The 20,371-nt window shown below is 55.6% G+C and overlaps 1 protein-coding gene across 1 annotated transcript in view; it reads right to left on the reverse strand.

Annotated features, from left to right (window-relative positions):
• LOC142290877 (trefoil factor 3-like) overlaps window positions 1-20,371 on the reverse strand; it is a 41,700-nt gene that overhangs the window by 9,965 nt on the left and 11,364 nt on the right. The window contains exon 2 of the mRNA XM_075334940.1: window positions 6,177-6,326. Within this exon, the coding sequence (XP_075191055.1) occupies window positions 6,177-6,326 (150 nt within the window). The remainder of the gene's footprint in view (window positions 1-6,176; window positions 6,327-20,371) is intronic.

A 20,371-nucleotide genomic window follows, 5' to 3' on the forward strand; every position in this document is an offset into this window, starting at 1 on the left:
ACAGCTACCCAAAAATCCTTGTTGCCTTCCTCCAGAGGCTGATGTTCACACCAGGGGGTGGGCCAGGCGGTTGGCTCCGCCCACCGAGGAGTTCACAGCCCTGGAGGCGGGAAGAACCAGGCAGATTAGCTCAGGGGGAGCTTGAGTGAGGAGCTAAGTGAAGGAGTAAACAAGTAGAACAGTTAAGGAAGTGAAAGGAAGGAAGTGAAGTGGTAGAGGAGCAAAGGAGAAAACTGGAGAAAAAGAGTAAAAGTGACAGTAAGAAAGCCTGAAGCTGGTCCGGGTGTGTGCCCCGGACTGAGACAGCAAGGTCAGCAGACGGCGGTGATTGTCTGGAGGGGTGGCTGCTCAGAGGTTCCTGGAAGGACCGCGGACGGGTGGTGACCCGGCGGTCTGGAGCAGTGTACAAAGAACAGTCAGCACCAGGGCAGGGGCCTCTCGGACCCCGGCAAGGCTAGGAGTCGCCACAATTTGCCAAATCCGTCAGTGAAGGACACGTCTGTCTCCCAACAACCAAGTCCCGATTGAAGGCAACAGCCCAACCATTAAAGTAGAGACACCGCCACCGCCAGGGCACCAGTTTCTAAGGGCCAGCGCCTGCGGGCAAAGAGTAGAGCTCCTCCGGTCCAGCTTGAAGCCGGGGAGCGGGTTACCGGTGGGAACCCATCGAAACCATCAACAACATTAGGTGCAGGAAAAGGGACATCACCGTCACCTACTGGGGAAGCAAGTGCAGCCGTCCGTGGGAACCGTCTTTCCAGCCGTGTGTTTTACCGAGAACTGTGTCATCGTCTCAGGCTGAGTGAGTACCACAGTGCCGCAAGGCACAGCGCTGCCCCCGCGTCCCTGCGCCCACCAGGCCCTGCATCTCCCACCTCATCACTGGGCCCCGGGATCACCAACCCCTACCCACGGAGGGGCAACACAACAACTTGCTGCTTCACACCATCACTCCCGGGATCCCCACACAGAGCAGCGGTGGTGTCAACAACTCACCACAACCGTGGGTGGCGTCACGGACAATAGACTATATCCCAAAACCCAATCCCCTTTCACTCACGGGCGAGGAGCGCCACTCGAGAACCCCCGGGATCCGGCCCACCACTCGAGCCACCACTGAGCAGCAGCAGCCGGACCCGAGCAGAGGGGTGAGCGCAGTGCTGACACCCTCCTCCCCGCCCGCGACAACTTGGCGTCACGAACAGGATCTTACCGCTCTGCCGTCTGGTAGAGGTGCGCCTTGTTACCGCCGGAGGTGTCCGGCAGAAAAATTTCAGAAGCCGCCATCTTTGGCGCGAAAAGTCCCCGCTCGAGCGTCTTCTCGAGTAGCAGAGGCGCGAAGGCCAAAACCCCGCCCCGAGAGAGGAGTGGCTGAAGAGAAGCTAAGGGGGACGCGATGGCGGCTGGCTGCATGTGAGAGCAGCTATAAAAGCAGGGACACCAGGACTCTGCAGTCACCCTGTTCCTGGAAGAAGTCACCATGTGGATGCCGTCCCGCGACACCGTAGTCCCCGCGCCTGGGATCGCGGCGTGGATGGAGATCCGGACCGCGCAGCTCTACCAACGGCTGCAGGTCAAGATGCAGCTCCTCATGGAGGAGTGGGAGACCGACATGGTGGACATTATAGCAGCCGTGCGGAGACGCGAGGAGGAAGCGAAGGAAGGGAGGGTGAGTGACCCACGCCCCGATGCCCTGGAAGGGCCGGTCATCGTGGCTGCAGGACCCGGTCCAAGCCCTCTCCCCCCGCTGCCTCCCTCGCCAACCGTCCCGGAGGCCGTGACCCCGCCATTAGGCCTGCTACCACCGCAACCGGTAGCAATACCAAGCGTCCTCGCCCAGGCGGGCCGACCTGTAGCCGGAGCCCGTAGTCGACCGGAGGTGTTGCCATGGAAGGTCCCAAAGACTGAACCGGAGGCATCCCCTGAAAAGTCCCCCGAGCCGGAGCTGATGACCCGCTCCGAGCCGAAGGCCCAGCAGCGGAAAGCCCCTGTGCCCATCCCCCACACCTCGGCTGAGGTAGCGCCGGGTTGTTGCTGTAAGGCAGCGCCCAAGGCCAAGACACCGCGGGACCTGCCGCCCAGATTCCTGACAGTGGGCAACGTCCAGGATGTCCCGCGGGGCCCGACCCGTGCGCCGGAGCTCGCAGCAGCGCCATATTGGGATAGGGAGCCGGTACCGCTGGGCCTGGAGATCGGTGAACGGGAGAGGAAGAAGGCCGAGCTGGTGGCCCGAGCGATAAGGGAGAAGGAGAATCTCCGCCAGGCCACGTTCCGTGTCCGGGGCCCGCTGTACGTGGGGCAGGTGAGGCGGTTTGATGTCCGCCGGGGCTATGGGTTTATTTATGAACTGGGCCTGGAGGCCGAAGTGTTTGTAGCCCGGCGGGATGTGAATGCCCACCTGCCTGAAGAGCATCCCGGCCGCAACCTAATGCCGGGTGACATTGTCCAGTATACCCGGCACTGTGGAGAGAGGGGGTGGTTCGCCCTGGATGCCAAACTGAGGGGCAGCCAAGAGAGTCGAGTGAGCCCTGCACCCCCTCCCTCGGCTGACGCTGAATATTCGGAGTAAGGGCAGCGGAGCACCGTTGTCCAGTCCCCGTTGGGACCACCACTGAGTTGTGTTTTTTGAAAGTTTTGGAAAATGATGAAAAATGATGATAACCGAAAAAGTAACCTGATTGTCTGCTTGATTGGGAAAACCGGCCGTTGCCGGCACCTTTGTCCCCGTGGGGACCGTTTAAAAAGTTTGCATGGAGGACTTTCCATGGACAAGCCCGTGAACTTGCAGGGCAACCACAAACGTTAAGTGGCTTGTAAATAAGTTGTTTGCCGTTACCGTTTCCGCAATGCCGCCTCCGGAGAGGTAGGTTGGAGGGAGGGCCCGCAGTAGAGTCGGCTGGGGCCCAGCCACCACAGGGACCGGTGGCTACCCTCTGGAGGGAAAGGACAGATCCCGCTCGGGTAACTTGTGCTGGACTGTGGGTCAAGGGGTGCTGCCTGGGTTTTAGGGGCAGCATCAGGGCCAGGTTGCTTGGGTGGGAGAGAGCGGAAACCGTAACCGTGAACCGTTTTGCAACGTTTAAGTAAAGTGCCTCCCGTTATGGGAAGAAGTAATAAAAATGTATATATGTTACCGTTTTACTTTTATATATTTTTCAGAAAAATAAAACCGGTGTTGGACGGGCAGCCCGCGGACGGTCTGCATTTTGCTAAGGGGGAATGTGACGCCCTGGGCAAGCCAGGGGTCACAGGTCATCACACCACCACACCCTACACCCCAGTTAGGCACATACAGCTACCCAAAAATCCTTGTTGCCTTCCTCCAGAGGCTGATGTTCACACCAGGGGGTGGGCCAGGCGGTTGGCTCCGCCCACCGAGGAGTTCACAGCCCTGGAGGCGGGAAGAACCAGGCAGATTAGCTCAGGGGGAGCTTGAGGGAGGAGCTAAGTGAAGGAGTAAACAAGTAGAACAGTTAAGGAAGTGAAAGGAAGGAAGTGAAGTGGTAGAGGAGCAAAGGAGAAAACTGGAGAAAAGGAGTAAAAGTGACAGTAAGAAAGCCTGAAGCTGGTCCGGGTGTGTGCCCCGGACTGAGACAGTAAGGTCAGCAGATGGCGGTGATTGTCTGGAGGGGTGGCTGCTCGGAGGTTCCTGGAAGGACCGCGGACGGGTGGTGACCCGGCGGTCTGGAGCAGTGTACAAAGAACAGTCAGCACCAGGGCAGGGGCCTCTCGGACCCCGGCAAGGCTAGGAGTCGCCACAATTTGCCAAATCCGTCAGTGAAGGGGACGTCTGTCTCCCAACAACTAAGTCCCGATTGAAGGCAACAGCCCAACCATTAAAGTAGAGACACCGCCACCGCCAGGGCACCAGTTTCTAAGGGCCAGCGCCTGCGGGCAAAGAGTAGAGCTCCTCCGGTCCAGCTTGAAGCCGGGGAGCGGGTTACCGGTGGGAACACATCGAAACCATCAACAACATTAGGTGCAGGAAAAGGGACATCACCGTTACCTACTGGGGAAGCAAGTGCAGCCGTCCGTGGGAACCGTCTTTCCAGCCGTGTGTTTTACCGAGAACTGTGTCATCGTCTCAGGCTCAGTGAGTACCACAGTGCCGCAAGGCACAGCGCTGCCCCCGCGTCCCTGCGCCCACCAGGCCCTGCATCTCCCACCTCATCACTGGGCCCCGGGATCACCAACCCCTACCCACGGAGGGGCAACACAACAACTTGCTGCTTCACACCATCACTCCCGGGATCCCCACACAGAGCAGCGGTGGTGTCAACAACTCACCACAACCGTGGGTGGTGTCACGGACAATAGACTATATCCCAAAACCCAATCCCCTTTCATTCACGGGCGAGGAGCGCCGCTCGAGAACCCCCGGGATCCGGCCCACCGCTCGAGCCACCACTGAGCAGCAGCAGCCGGACCCGAGCAGAGGGGTGAGCGCAGTGCTGACACCCTCCTCCCCGCCCGCGACACACCCATTTCCGCAAGTCAGCTACAGCTGCCGCTGGTCTGGCAGTGCTGCAGCAGTGCTTGCAAGTGCCATCTCCCCCACTGGTGTGCAACATGACTATGCACTGGGACTACAAATTACAAATATTGGCAAGGCTTTTTGAGTAGCAGAGGGCAGTAGTTGAATACCAGCTACAACATGCCTGTCGATATTCCGGTCAGCTCCGTACATAGCAACCCACGAGTGGCCGTGGATGTCTGACATTTTTGTGGTTCTCATAAACTTTAAGGAATCTACCAATATGGTGTGCAGCGATGGCGCCATAATCAGCGTAACCATCCCACTTCTGTCTATTTAAACACTTGCTGCTCACAAATAAAAGAGCAAGCTTTGCATGTGGACCAAGAAAGTACACAGGCTGATACTACTCATCCCAGCCTTATCTAATCTTCGCAGGGTGGATTGGGTGATAATAAGGAGAAGGCTGAGGAGGAAGTGGCGATAGTTGCCTGCGCTGCAGAGGGTTCTACCTACACCAGCTTTACCTCGTCTGTTCAGCATAGATGGGCTGAAGAGGAGGAGAGGGATAGTCGACCTACTGATGGGGAAAAGGGAAGTCTTGCTTGTTGGGAGTCTGGCACACATGGTTGACTTTATGTCCTGCTTCCTTTTCCGTGACCTTCTCGCTATATGCATTTTGGCCAACACCGAGTACTGGTTGTTCACCTTTCTCGACCCATGCTACGAGGAGAACTTTCCATGTCTCCTTTCGGCGGCGTAGAAGGCTACTAAGATGGTCCAATACCAGAAGGCCCAATTAGTCCAAAAATTCCCATCTGACAATTCCAACAGTAGAGGTCATAGTTTATTGGGCAACCAAGGAGGACAGAAGAAGAAGAGACACACACTAGGTCCAACAGAGGCAGTGGAACATTATCAAAGATCTGGGACAGTTTCATTAGTCCCTCCCTGTACTTGGGCCCTGATGCGCGGGGTAGTCGGTAGTGAAACTTTTTTTGAAAATAGTGAAGGAGTACCTAGCCGACTGTACTAGCCGGATAATGCGTGACACACAGCTTTTCCAGATCAAGCGGAATGTGTTGTGTAGATTTTTTCTAAGAAATGTAATTAAAAGTGGAATAAGCCGTAAGGGCGCTTTACATGCAGCGACATTGCTAGCGATGTCGCTCGTGAAGGCACCTGCCCCCGTCGTTTGTGCGTCACGGGCAAAATCGCTGCCCGTTGCGCACAATATTGCTAGTACCAGTCACACATACTTACCTTCCTAGCGACATCAGTGTGGCCGGCGAACAGCCTCTTTTCTAAGGGGGCGGTTCGTGCGGCGTCACAGCGATGTCACACGGCAAGCGTCCAATAGAAGCGGAGGGGCGGAGAGCAGACACATGAAAGTCACGCCCACCTTGTTGCTGGAGGACGCAGGTATGGCGTCGTTCCTGAGGTGTCACACGTAGCGATGTGTGCTGCCTCAGGAATGACAAACAACCTGCGTCCAAAATCAGCAATGATATTTTGGAAATGGACGACGTGTCAACAATCAACGATTTGGTGAGTATTTTGCATCGTTAGCGGTCGCTCGTACGTGTCACATGCAATGACGTCGCTAACGAGGCCAGATGTGCGTCACGAATTCCGTGACCCCCAACGACATCTCGTTAGCGATGTCGCTGCGTGTAACGGGGCCTTAAGACTAAAGTATTACCTTGTGGCGAGTTAATAGGATGGAAGCACCAGGCAATTCCAGAAACCTTGTTGTCAAAGCAGCAGCCTTTGTTATGACAGATAGCCGCAGAGATGCCTGGATAGCCACAATTTGCTCTCATTTTAAGATCCATTACACAGTGGTCGGCAGCTGTACGAAAGACAGAAAACACAAAATTATTAGTGCGATTTTGTGATCAGTGTTTTATATTGGGACTATGGCTAAAAGTATAATAAAGGACACACCCCAGAGGATCCTGTGAGTATTGGAAATGGCCATGAAAATTAGCAGAATATAAAAAAAAGCCCATGTTTCCAACTGCGTGGCAAATTTAAAAATAAACAAACTGAATATTAAGTGGATCAATGGAAATAAAAAAAAAGAGCAAGCGCTGGCCACCTTTGACCCAGTGTCCAGTTCTCTTCAGATAAAATCAAAGCCCCTGGCCCAAATGGGCATGAAAGAAGCTCTTCTGAGTTATTATTCTTCCCCTCTTCATGAGTTTCAGAGGATTCCCTAATGACTGGTACTGTACTGAGTGGTATAAAGCTAAGTGTAATGCCGTTACCGGTGTCGCCGTAGTTTCTGTCGCAGGCGGAGGGGACGCGCTCGCCACGCTCGGGTCCGGGGCTTCTGTTGCTCGGTGGCTCGAGCGGTGGACCGGACCCGGGGACTCGAGCAGCACTCCTCACCCGTGAATGAAATGGGGATGGTATGTTTAGGGAGATTGTTCGTGACGCCACTCACGGGTCGTGGTGATAATGGCACCACCGCTGCTGGTAACGGGGATCCCGGGAGAGATGGTAGGGTGCAGCTGAGATGTTGTCCCCTCCGTGGGCAGGGGTTGGTGATCCCGGGGCCCGATGGTGTAACGGGGAGGCCGGATGGCTGGGGTGCAGGGACTGCGCGGCGCGGTGCCGGACGGCACTGGTGTACTCACTCAGACAATCACTGACAGTCATAGGTAAACTAAAACGGCCGGATGGACGGGTCCCGCAGCCGGCTGCAGTGTTGTTGTTGTGCTCTCCCCGGACGGCTGATGGTGGCTGTCTTTCCCTGCACCTTTGAGAATGTTCTTGACTCCTGTGGTTGCCCACCGGTAGTCCGCTCCCCGGCGTATAGGTGCCGTAGGAGCCCATTTTGCCCCCAGGCACTGGCCCTTGGATCTCTAGCCTGTGGCGGTGGCTGTATATCCTCTCTGGGTGGACGGTTGCCTTCAATCGGGACTTGGTCGTTAGGAAACCCCTGGGGTTCCTGTCACATTCGGATTTGACTATTGACGGTGGCTCCAAGCCTGGTCGGGGTCCGATGGTCCTGCCTGTGTGCTTAGCTTCACTCCATTCCCCGGTCCAGTACCGGCGGGCCGACGCCCGACCCCGGTCCTTACGGCTCTGCGGAGTTCCACCAACTCCTGCAGACGGCCACCACCGTCTGCCAAACTTGCTGTCAGTGTCTGGGCTCCTACCCAGACACCTCAAGTGTTCACTCCTCTCACTTTCACCTCCAAGACTGAACTCACACTTTTCCCGCCACCAGGCCTGTGAACTCCTCGGTGGGTGGGGCCAACCGCCTGGCTCCACCCCACCTGGTATGGACATCAGACTCTGGAGGGGGGCAACAAGGGTTTTAGTCTGACTGTTGTAACTGCCTAGGGTGGGGGTGTGTGTGTTGGTATGTATGTGACTACCTGGCTAGTCCAGGGCGTCACACTCCCCCTTGGTAAAACGCAGACCGTCCACGGGCTGCCCGTCCATCACCGGTTTTATTTTTTTTTTCAAAACTGTAAAAGATAAATTAACATATTAAAACTTCAACATAAGCATATTTTCAAGTCTTCCCTTACGGGAGGTGCATTACTTTTAAAGTTTCAAACATTTTTATCAAACGGACGGGTTCACGGTCATCCGCTCTCCCACCCAAATAACCTGATCCTTGATGCTACCCCTAAGAAATGGGCAGCACCCCTTTACCCCAGTCCTGGTCCAGGTTACCCGAGCGGGAACGGGTACGGTGTCTCGCACCCGGCTGTCACTTCAGGGGACCCCACGTCCAGGGGGACCCCTGACCCCCGGAGGATGGCCACCGGTCCAAGTGGTGGCCGGGCCCCAGCCTCCTCTGCTGTGGGCCTTTCCTCCAATCTGCCTCTCCAGAGGCGGAACGGATGGAAACCAGCCCACAAAACTATTTACAGGCCCACAAGTTCGTGGGTGGCCTGCCAGTTCTCGGCCATGTCCATGAGCAGTTTCTCATGTGGGTGGTAAAAACACATAGAGTCCCTCCGGGGACAACTTGCCAGCAACGGCCGGGTAATCACTGTAGACAATCAGGTGAAAACTTCGATTGATTCGGATTCATTCATTCAGCTATTTACACGTTTAACATACGGTACCCCTAAATGGTAGTTTCCCTATACCTAAGTGGGGGTCGACCTAGGTTGGGGCGTGTGGACCTTCTGGGCCCAATGTCATCAGTGGAGGGCAAGGGGACAGAGGAAACAGTCAGTTCCTCTTCCCTTAGGGCAGATATAGCAAGTGGAGACCCAAGGGGAGGGGGTATAGGTGCATCCCTGGGCGCTTGTTCGAGCGGTTCACTGGCAGGCATTTCCGTCTCCATTTCTTCCACGTGTTCTGGGAACATTATCACCGAAACAATCACCGTACCGTTTTGCATAGGCCAGTCTGCTGCAAAATCACCCATCACTGTGTGGATTACCTTCTTCTCCTCTTCTCCGCTCGACATAGGAACTGGAACTTCGTTTGTCACTCTCAAGGGGTGAGGACACTTTTTCAGATGTTCCCGGGAAACCGTAGTGGCAGTCTTCCCCTGGTCGCGACTGATCACATAAGCCTTCTCATTCTACCACTCAGTGGGCTGTATGACATACGGGGTCCTTTCCCACTGGTCATCCAGCTTATGGGTCCTTCTCTTCCGTTTCAGCACAACATCTCCCGGCCCAAAGGGGACGGCTGACGCTCGCTTATTGAAGCGTTGCGCTTCTTTCTCTCGGCTCTGACCGAGATTCTTCTCCACATACTCCTGGACTTGTCGGTATTGGATTTGCTGCCGAGTATCCCAGCCAGCAGTCGAAGGAAGAGCCTCAGGAGCTTCCAAGCCCATTTCTAGGTCTACCGGCAGCCGGCCCGGTCGGGCTCTCATCAGATACGCCTGGGTGCATTTGGTAGAACTACTGGGGATGTTGTTGTACATGTCGAACAGGTCGGGCAGCTTGTCTGGCCACAGGTTCCATTCTTCCAACGGTATCACTTTGAGGAGGTCTAGGACCAGATTGTTCATCTTTTCGCACATTCCATTAGTTTGGGCATGGTATGGCGTGGTCCTGAGCTTCTTACAACCGTACAATTGGCAGAACTCTTGAAACACCTCCGCTTCAAAGGCTGAACCCTGGTCCGTGAGCACCCTCCCCGGGTATCCGTGCGGTCGACAGAAGTAGGTCTGGAATGCCCTGGCTGCGGTATGGCCGATCAAATCCTTGACTGGAACAACCACCATGAACCTGGAGTAGTGGTCCATGATGGTCAAGGCATAGGTATACCCATTCCGGCTGGGTATAAGCTAGACGTGGTCCAAGGCAACCAACTCCAGCGGTTGGTGGGTGATGATCGGCTGTAGAGGGGCTCTTTGGCTGACTTCATCCTTTCTTCTCAGTGCACAGGGGCCGCACTCTCGGCACCAAGCCTCCATAGATTCTCGCATCCCACTCCAATAGAACCGCTCCCTCAGCAACATCTCCAGCTTCTTCCAGCTGAAATGCCCAGCGCCATCATGATATGCCCGGAGAACTTTGGGCATGCTGGCCTGAGGGACCACCAGCTGACGAACCTTTTCATGAGTCTTCGGGTTGATCAGCCCTCGATACAGCTTCCCCTCGTGCAGGTACAGGCGGGCTTGTTCCTTCCACAGCGGCTGGGCCTCAGGAGGCGCTGCCGATTCCATTCCGGAGGAGCATTGCTCAATCATGGTCTTGACCAACTGGACGGCAGGCGCTTGGTCTTGGGCTTCTCGCCACCCCTGGCTGGGTAGCGGGTCCAGGTTCGCCTGTTGTTGTTTGACATGGAATTTTTCGACCAGTGGCCGATGGAACGCGGGCAACTCAGTTTCTTCGAGGTCATCGTCTTCTGACCCCCCATCCGGCAGGTGGGGCATCCGAGACAACGCATCCGCGTTGGTGTTCTTGCGGCCGGCTCTGTATTTGATAGTGAAGTCATAATTAGATAGCCTGGCCACCCACCGCTGTTCCAGGGCGCCCAGTTTGGCCGTGTTCAGGTGAGTTAACGGATTATTGTCCATGTAGGCTGTGAATTTTGCCGCTGCGAGATAATGTCGGAACCTCTCGGTGATTGCCCACACCAGGCCCAGGAGCTCAAGCTTGAAGGAGCTGTAATTTTCGGGGTTCCTTTCTGTGGGCCGGAGTTTTCTGCTGGCATAGGCGATCACCTTTTCTCGCCCATCCTGGACCTGGGACAGGACCGCTCCCAAGCCCACATTGCTGGCGTCGGTGTAGAGGACAAACGGGAGGCTGTAATCAAGATACGCCAGGATTTCCTCTCCCGTCAAGGCCGTCTTCAGCTGGTGAAAGGACTCCTCATGCTTCTTCTCCCACATGAACGGAGATCCAGGGGACCTGCCACCCCTAGTCTGCCCCACAAGAAGGTCTTGCATGGGGGCGGCCATCTTCGTGTACCCCTTGATGAAGCGACGGTAGTAGCCCACCAGGCCCAGTAACTGTCTCACCTCCCTCACTGTGGTCGGTCTCGGCCAGTCTTGGATAGCAGTGATCTTCTCGGGTTCTGGGGCGACACCCTCTGCGCTCACCACGTGTCCGAGGTACTGCACCCTGGGCTTCAACAGGTAGCACTTGGAGGGCTTCAGTTTCATCCCATACTTGGCTAGGGACGCAAACACTTCAGCCAGATGTTCCAGGTGGGCCTCGTACGTCTGGGAATATACGATCACATCGTCCAGCTACAGTAGGACCGTTTCAAAATTGAGATGTCCCAGGCAACACTCCATGAGCCGTTGGAAGGTTCCGGGGGCATTGCACAGCCCGAACGGCATACTGTTAAACTCGCAGAGTCCCATGGGAGTTGCGAATGCAGTCTTCTCACTGTTAGCAGTTCTCAGCGCAGCTAGCGACTCTTCGATACAGGGGAGAGGATAGGCATCTTTATGCGTGATCTGGTTGATCTTCCGGTAATCCACACACATTCGCATGGTGCCATCCTTCTTCTTTACCAGCACCAGTGGGGCTGCCCAGGGACTACAACTATCCCGAATGACCCCTGCCTCCTTCATGTTCCTCAACATGTCTTTGGCGCATTGATAATGTGCTGGCGGGATGGGCCTATATCTTTCTTTAATGGGTGGATGTACACCTGTAGGTATATGGTGTTGAACCCCCTTAATCCTCCCGAAATCTAATGGGTCCTTGCTGAAAACCTGTTCATACTCTTGCACCACCCTGTATACCCCCTCTTTGTGATGCGTGGGTGTGGCGTCAGTGCCTACATGTAATTCCTGGCACCACTCCTCTAACTGTTCAGGGGGTGTATGGTTACTGGCAGGGGATGCTGAGGTAGGAGGGATGGCTTCGTGAATGGTGTGAGGGTGTAGGGTGAGCAACTTGGCAAGGGTAGCGTAACGAGGGAGCCTAACTTCTTCCTCCCCACAATTCAGCACTCTCACAGGCACTCTCCCCTTTTTGACGTCAACCACACCTCTGGCCGCCATCACCGTGGGCCAGTGTTCGGAAGGCGTGGGCTCCACCATCGCCAGGTAGTCGCGCCCCTGGGGGCCTACTGCTGCCCTGCACCAAATCATCATCTCACTTCAGGGTGGCACTACCAAGGGGCCACATCCATCACCCTCACTCCACCAATCTCTCCACCAGTTGAGTTCATTTGCTGCCGATACAGAAGGGCCCGGATCTCACGCTGCACAGCCCTCTGTCGGCCTCATCCTGCTGTGGCGGCCAACTGCTGCAACAGATTCAGCACCTCACTCATACAATGCTCCATCACATTGGTCCCTAAGATTACTTTCGGGGTATGATCACTGGGTTAATTCATTAACACAATCATCCCTTGATTCTTTAACTCCGTACGTCCGACAGTCAGGGTCACTTGCTTGTATCCCACCTGGGTTAGCGGGAGTTCATTGGCTGCGACAAGGGTCAGGCTATCATCAGAGGGGGCAAGTTCATCAGTACCCCAATACTGCTGGTACAGTGTATATGGGATAGTGGTTACCTGTGATCCTGTGTCCAAGAGGGCCATGAGCGGGACACCGTCCACTGCCAGGGGGATGATGGGGCGAGCTCCGACGTACCGGTCTCGCCAATCGGGGGGGCCGTTGGTGTCTACTCCTGAGGATTGGCCCTTGGCCCCAGGGGTTGCTTGTTTAACGGGCACCGCCTAGAGTAGTGGCCAGGCTTGCTGCACCTGTAACAAATAGGAGGCCTATACTGTGAGTCATTGGTCCTTCTCCGCTGCATCCAGGGGACGTCCTCCGGGCTGTCGATGAGCTGGATCCTCCCTGGGGGCTTGACTCTCGTCGGAAGCTGAAGTGCGGCGAGGCTCTTGGCTAGGTCTCCATCCATGCGGCGGACCTGGGCAGCTAGCTCCTCCATCATCCCGACAGGCGCAGCAGGGGCCGGTAGAGCCGGGAGAGGAGGTGCCACCGTAATGGGAGCGGTTTCAGTCGGCCATGGGGCCGCCTCAGGAGCGTCTGGCATTGAGGCCTGCAGGGCCTTGATGGCCCGCTCCTTCAGCACTGCAAAGTCCAGATTGGGGTGTTCTAGGGCCCATAGCTTTAGCTGCTTGTGGTCTTCCGCAGACCCCAGCCCTTGAAGGAATTGTTCCACTAGCATCTTATTACTGTCCTCATCGTTAATAGTGTCCACCCGCTTCAGCGTACGGAGGGCTGTTTGCAGGCGCAGGGCATAGTCTCTTATATTATCCTCAGGCCGCTGTCGACACTGATAGAGCTGCATCCGCAATTCCGATTCCGTGCGGGTCTCAAAAGCAATTTGGAGTTTCTCAAAAATGGTTGTCACCGAGGCCCGATCCGCGTCGGTCCAGGTCTCCGTCTCCTGCTCAGCCGCGCCGGTTAGCTGCCCTAGCACTACCGCTGCCCGTTGCCTGTCAGTCAAGGGATATAAATCGAGGACCGGGCTAATCTTTTTCCGGAACACCTGCAAAGCATCAGGCTTCCCATCGTACTGCGGCAGCCGGGTAGCACCAGGCACATAGGGCAGGGAGAACGGCATTACCTGGGCGACCGCTGGACCCGCGGCCTCTCCCGCTCTTGCGGCCGGAGCACGGGCTATCCCGTTTCCAACGGCTCTGTCGGGCGCAGACAGTTACCCCTTGGTTCTTTCTAGCACTTCCGCTTGTTGGGGGCGGGGCTTCACTTTCGCGCCTTCCCCGCTCGGGGAAGACGCTCGAGCGGGAAATCTTCGCGCCAAAGATGGCAGCGCTTTCAATTTTTCGGCCGGACGCCGCCGGCGGAGACTGCAAGGCGCACCTCTACTGGTAAGTAGATCGGCTCGATCCTGGTCGTGACGCCAAGTTGTCGCGGGCAGAGGGGACGCGCTCGCCACACTCGGGTTCGGGGCTTCTGCTGCTGCTGCTCGGTGGCTCGAGCGGTTGACCGGACCTGGGGACTCGAGTAGCGCTCCTCACCCGTGAGTGAAATGGGGATGGTATGTTTAGGGAGATTGTTCGTGACGCCACCCACGGGTCGTGGTGATAATGGCACCACCGCTGCTGGTAACGGGGATCCCGGGAGAGATGGTAGGGTGCAGCTGAGATGTTGTCCCCTCCGTGGGCAGGGACTGGTGATCCTGGGGGCCCGATGGTGTAACGGGGTGGCCGGATGGCTGGGGTGCAGGGACTGCGCGGCGCCGGACAGTACTGGTGTACTCACTCAGACAATCACTGACAGAGTCGTAGGTAAACCAAAACGTCCGGGTGGACGGGTCCCGCAGCCGGCTGCATTATTGTTTTTGTGCTCTCCCCGGACGGCTGATGGTGGCTGTCTTTCCCTGCACCTTTGAGAATGTTCTTGACTCCTGTGATTGCCCACCGGTAGTCCGCTCCCCGGCGTATAGGTGCCGTAGGAGCCCGTTTTGACCGCAGGCGCTGGCCCTTGGATCTCTAGCCTGTGGCGGTGGCTGTATATCCTCTCTGGGTGGACGGTTGCCTTCAATCGGGACTTGGTTGTTAGGAAACCCCTAGGGTTCCTGTCACATTCGGATTTGACTATTGACGGTGGCTCCAAGCCTGGTCGGGGTCCGATGGCCCTGCCTGTGTGCTTAGCTTCACTCCGTTCCCTGGTCCGGTACCGGCGGGCCGACGCCCGACCCCGGTCCTTACGACTCTGCGGAGTTCCACCAACTCCTGCAGACGGCCACCACCGTCTGCCAACCTTGCTGTCAGTGTCTGGGCTCCTACCCAGACACCTCAAGTGTTCACTCCTCTCACTTTCACCTCCAAGACTGAACTCACACTTTTCCCGCCACCAGGCCTGTGAACTCCTCGGTGGGTGGGGCCAAGCACATGGCTCCGCCCCACCTGGTGTGGACATCAGACTCTGGAGGGAGGCAACAAGGGTTTTTGTCTGACTGTTGTAACTGCCTAGGGTGGGGGTGTGTGTGTCGGTATGTATGTGACTACCTGGCTAGTCCAGGGCGTCACATTTCCTTCCTTCCTGCATGCCAGCATACTCAACCTCTTGGCCACTCAGCAGGGCCTTCTGCATCCATGGTTACTGCTGCTGGCTCCCAGGGTTTGCGCATGCCACACAGGTCTCCTTGGAGCACACTTAGGGTGCGCACACATGCACACCTATTCTTAAAGGGCCAGTACGCCCTAAAGTGGAAGTGATTTGTTTTCTTGTTAATCTGCCTGATCTCTGAGATAGAAATGTCTGAGGATGCTATGGTAATACTAAAGAACCTGTGAGACTGTAATGTTAATTTCTCCCAAAATCACCCAGATCCCAGAATTCATAGCCACTTTACACACCGTTAGTTTAGAACAGTTATGAGACCTTGCAAACAAGGAAAGGTTTATTCTGGGATCCAGGGGGGCTTTATTTGGAGATCAGCCCTTGTGGCCCCTAAAAGGTGGGGTTAAAGGAAGTGCAACTCATTGTGCTTTACTAGTTTCAGGAGAAATTATTGAAGGTAGCACATGAGATTCCCCTAGGGGGACACAAAGGGGTAACTCTAAAACCAAAACCTGGGACGGTAGATGCCATCGCAGCCTGGGCCTTTGCAGAAACTGAAAAAATTGGTTATGCCATTCTTGGTTACTACCATATCGGCTACTATAGAAAGTTTGCATCTAACTTGACTTATCGAAACCTTAAACAGGCTTATCCAAAAATACGCTGCCTTTAATAGTTCAATGGTCAGCACACTTTTCCCACATTGAATTCTTATTTTGTCAGCTGTGCTGTTTTGCAAGCAGATTTCACACAAAGTTTTCCGGTACAGACATATACGAGTTCTTATGGCCTAAGGGAAATTCATAGTGAAACTCCAATGGGCAAGAACTTTCATCATGTATTTGGCCAGACAATTTCTGCCCAAGGAGATGACCTACTCTGTTGTAAAGAAGGAGCTTTAAGACATGGTGTGTGCTAGTCAAAGGTTGGTACCATATCTCATTGGACCTAATTTTTCTGGTCGTGACCAATCACATCCCCTTCAACTGGTTTGATATGGAGGCTGAGGACAATGGAAACTGCTTTGCTTCAGTCTAGTGTTATCACATCAGGGAGACACTGGGCTAGGGAGACCATTTGGATATCAGTCTCCCATTCCATCTCTAAAAGGGAGAAGTATTACGGATTGTGTAATGGATTGCATAAAAATCCAAAATCACTGGATATCTATTAGGATCGCCTGTAAGTAAATAACAAAATTAGCAAGGAGACGGCAGTTGCAGAAAGAACAAACGTTCTTTGTGTATTTTTCTCTCTTGCAAATCAATGCTAAAATATGTAGAAGATAATTACCCCCAAAGCAGACGATACATTTTTAGCAAACCTGGGTCATCTCCTCCACCAGAAGGTCTCACGGATTCCATCCATTAGATGCTTCTATATTAACCCTTTTGTTTTTGTACAGATTTTGCCTTGAATTCCCTGTTTCCCCGAAAACCCCAAAATAAGCCTTAGGCCCCCTTCACACGCACGTGCCTCCGATACGTGCTAGGTCTGTTCCCGCATGTGCCGGAGACACGGGCACACGTATACCCATTAAAATCAATGGGTTTATGTGCACGCACGAGTTCAGCCATTGGCCCGTGCCTCCGTGTGGAGCAGACATGAGCCCGTGTGCTCCATACGGCGGCATGTCCGTTTTTCTCCAGCAGCACGGGTGTCACGCGGCCTGCACACGTACCACACGGATGTAGTGTGGATGCGGTTCCACGTGACACGCTTTGGAGAAACACACATCATTGTAAAAAGTAAAAAAAACACATACTCACCTCCACGAGCCCTGCAGTCTCTGCCGCATCACAGACAGCTCCGGAAGAATCAGGTAAGGTGGGACTTTCCGTTCTCCGTGTGTTATTACGTATAACACATGGAGAACACGCATGCGCCACAAACACGACACACGGGGAGCATACCACCCCTTTAATACGTCCGTGAAAAAATGGTTTGTTTTTTTCACGTGCATGTCAAGGGGGCCTGATTTTTGAGGATTTTTGAGGATTCTCAAAACATAAGCCCTACTCTAAATATAAGTTCTAGTTACAGTTCATGAAAAAGTCAGTTTAAATAGTGTCTAGACAGCTATAAATGGAAAAAAGTTAAATCAATTGACAATTGAATAAAGCAGGACAAATAGACCATTCACCAAGGAAAGCAGAGACCCCCAATAGACCCCAGAGAACCCAAAACAACAAGGGTTGGTAAGTGTCAGACTCTCACAGACATATCAGGTAGTCTCGCTAGTGTCACTCCCTCCCAAGCCCATTTTATTAGAGCATTGTGGCTGTTTCCATTCCCCAGTAGAGTAATTCGCTATACTTGGCTGCATTGGAACAAGGAAGAGGGCAGCTGGAATGCCAAGGGACCTTACGGTATGTAACGTGCCTGTGGTATGAGTGACATCAGCAGGAAAACCGATCTGCGTGTGAGAGTCAACCCTCATTTTTTGGGTCTCATTTGGTATTTTCAGTGCCATTCTTTTGGAGGTGTCTGCTTTTCTTGGTGAAAGGTCTATCCATCATTTACAATGGTAAATTACCATATGTAAACAGATAAGCAAGATATATACCATACTGGAATTATAACCCCCTGACAACCGGAGTGCAAAAAGAAAGAAAGCCATGGAACCCATAGGGTGGAGGGGCGACATGACTAGAGGGAAGGGAAGGAGTGATGGGGTTAATGGAAACAGGAATGGTTTGTTTATAAGGCAGAATAAAAGGGATTGGTGGGTAGGAGGAGTTCCCTGGAGGAAGAGGTGGGACAGTTGAGGGGTGTAAGTAAAGGACTTTGACTTACCCCCTCTCTCTTGACTTCCGGATATGGAACGATCTGACTGGAGAGGTTCCTATAAGGTGTCAGGACGTCACCTTCTATTTCTCCATGGAGGAGTGGGAGTATTTAGAAGGACACAAAGATCTGTACAAGGACGTCATAATGGAGGTTCCCCAGCCCCTCACATCACCAGACTTCCGGATATGGAACGATCCGGACGTGCGACAGGATGGCTGCTACCCGGGACCAGCGGATTCATCATGGCAGTGCACGGGCCCCTGGCAGCGCGGTCCCACGCCTTGGCTGCTGGGGGTTAACCCGTTGGCACTTTCCCCTCGCTCCCCTGTCAGCTGCGGGCGGCGTCCCCCCTCCCTCATATCTCAGGTACTTGCCGTGTGCGGGGGGAGCGAGGAGGAGATGTGAGAGCCCCTTCGGGGACCCTCCGCGGTAGGACGTGGGCAGGGCAGTACTCAGCTGCTGCTCCGGCCGCGGGAGGAATCTCCGTCCGGGCCGCGGCAGCCGGGAGGGGGGCGTGGCTTGTCTGCGGCCTATTTCCGGTCCGAGCCGCGGCCTGGATTGCTGGATGCGGCGGCTCCCGGACGGGGAGAGCGCCCGGCGGTGACAGAGGCCAGCTTTACCCCTCGCGGACGGTGGGGGGGGCCGCGGAGCTGCAGCCAGTGGTGGGTCCGGCACCAGGGCAGGCGGGCCTGGGGCGACGGGTGCCCAGGAGGCGTCGGTGAGTGGGGGTGACGGCAGGGGCCCTGCGGTTTCTGTTTGGTCACCCAGATCAGGTTGCAGCTCCCGGCCGCGGCGGTCTCCCCCAGGAGGGGGAGGGCCCAGCGGACAGAGGCTTTCATGGGGCCCAGGAGGGCTGGATGCGGCGGCTCCTGGCCAGGAGAGCGCCCGGCGAGGACGGAGGCCAGCGTTACCCCCCTTCCCCCGTGGGTGGAGGGGGGGTGGCCGGGGGGCTGCAGCCAGCAAGGGGTCTGGCACCAGGGCAGGCGAGCCTGGTGCGACGGATGCCCGGGAGGCGTCGGTACGTGGGGGTGACGGCGGGGACCCTGCGGTCCCCGCCTGGTCACCCAGAGCAGGCGTGCAGCTCCCGGCAGCGGCGGTCTCCCCCAGGGGGGCGAGGACCCGGCGGACGGATGCCTTCTGGGCCCAGGTGGGCAGGAGGCTGGCGGCTCTGGATGGGAGTCTGCTGGCAGCGGGTCGGGCCACAGGTACCCCCTGTCCTTGCAGGCAGCAGGGGGGGGTCGGGCCAGAAGACGAGGCCCGCGGTGGCAGCCCGTGGGTCGGGACGGTTTCCGGGGTTGTCGCCGCGGGACAGAAGATGGAGCTTGGAGGATGGTGCCCACGCGGCGTACCAGGAGGACGGCCGTGGTGGTGGCAGCGCTTCAGCGGCGTCTGCATTACATGAGCCAGAGGCAGTCGGCTCCAGCGAGGAGGAGGAGGAAGCAGCGACGGAAGAATCAGACGTCTGGATGGCGTGACTTTTATTCCAGGATACGCCGGGTCGCGGTCGGGTGAGACGGCCGTGGATTCGGCAGGGTTGGGGCGCAGTTGGTGGGGGGGGCGGCTGCGGACACGGCAGCGCCGAGTGGGTTTGTGTTTTGACAAGGTATGGGGTTTACTGCAGTGGTGTATACGGTTGTGGAGAGTGCGCATGCACCGCCGGCGGCATGGACGGGATCGGTGGTTAGTAGGCGCAGGTGCGGCAGGCAGAGTGAGGGCGCATGAGGCGGCAGGGGAGCATTTTCGGGCAGAGGCGGCAAGGGCTGTGACAGAGTGAGTGGTGAGGAGCGAAGAGGGGGATGAGGTGGTGCATTGGGCTGACAGTGGTCAAGTGTGAGAGTTATGGGTGCTTCAAAGGCCCGCTGGGGGGGGGCTCACTTGCTGGAGGATGTGAGGGATAAGATTTGAATGGGGGAACGTGTAGCAATAGTTTCGCTGCTCCCCCTGGAACAGTTTCACCTGGATTAGGTTAAGCCAAGTGATTCCAGGAAGGATAAGTAGAGGGAGGGGAGCGCCGGTGGAGGCTCACCCCTCGTACATTTGCAATGTGGCTGCGGGCATTTGCGTTTTTGGCAAGGGTATCGGGGGAAGGAATTGGGTAATTGGTTCGGCATGGTTCGGTTATATGGATCCATTTGGGGTGGCTTGTTTAGGTCATATGGCGGTTTAGTCTGGCTTCAGTACGCCGTGTAATTTCAGCAAGGGAAGGTGTTGCGTGCCAGTATGCGGTAGGAGCATACGGGCACATCCTTATGGCTGCAGTGGATGGCGGCTCCTAGTCAGCCCCCCCCTTTTGGGGGGTAGTTGGCTGTTCGGGGCGTGGAACCCCGGCGACACGGTCGATGAGGGTTTTTTGGGGGGAATAGAATGATGGGTGGTGCAGATTTGGCGCGGACGGTTGTCTTAAGCATACGTGTTGGGTTGTGGTAAGGAACATAGTAATTCTGCGTCTTTCTATTTATATTGGTGGATCTTTGCCTCCTTATTGGAAGTTTGTGCTGGGCTAGGGGACACCTGGTGGTTGTCAGTGGAAAGAGGGGTCAGGACGTGGCTTTGGGCAGGATGGGTGGGCCATTCGGGGCCCTCCTTGTCATGATTGGGTTTCTCTGTTGGTGGGTAGTGCCGGAAATGAGCTGTATATAGATGTATATATTTCGGCT

This window comes from Anomaloglossus baeobatrachus, chromosome 2 (assembly GCF_048569485.1).
Source record: "Anomaloglossus baeobatrachus isolate aAnoBae1 chromosome 2, aAnoBae1.hap1, whole genome shotgun sequence".
Taxonomy (NCBI): Eukaryota; Metazoa; Chordata; class Amphibia; order Anura; family Aromobatidae; genus Anomaloglossus; species Anomaloglossus baeobatrachus.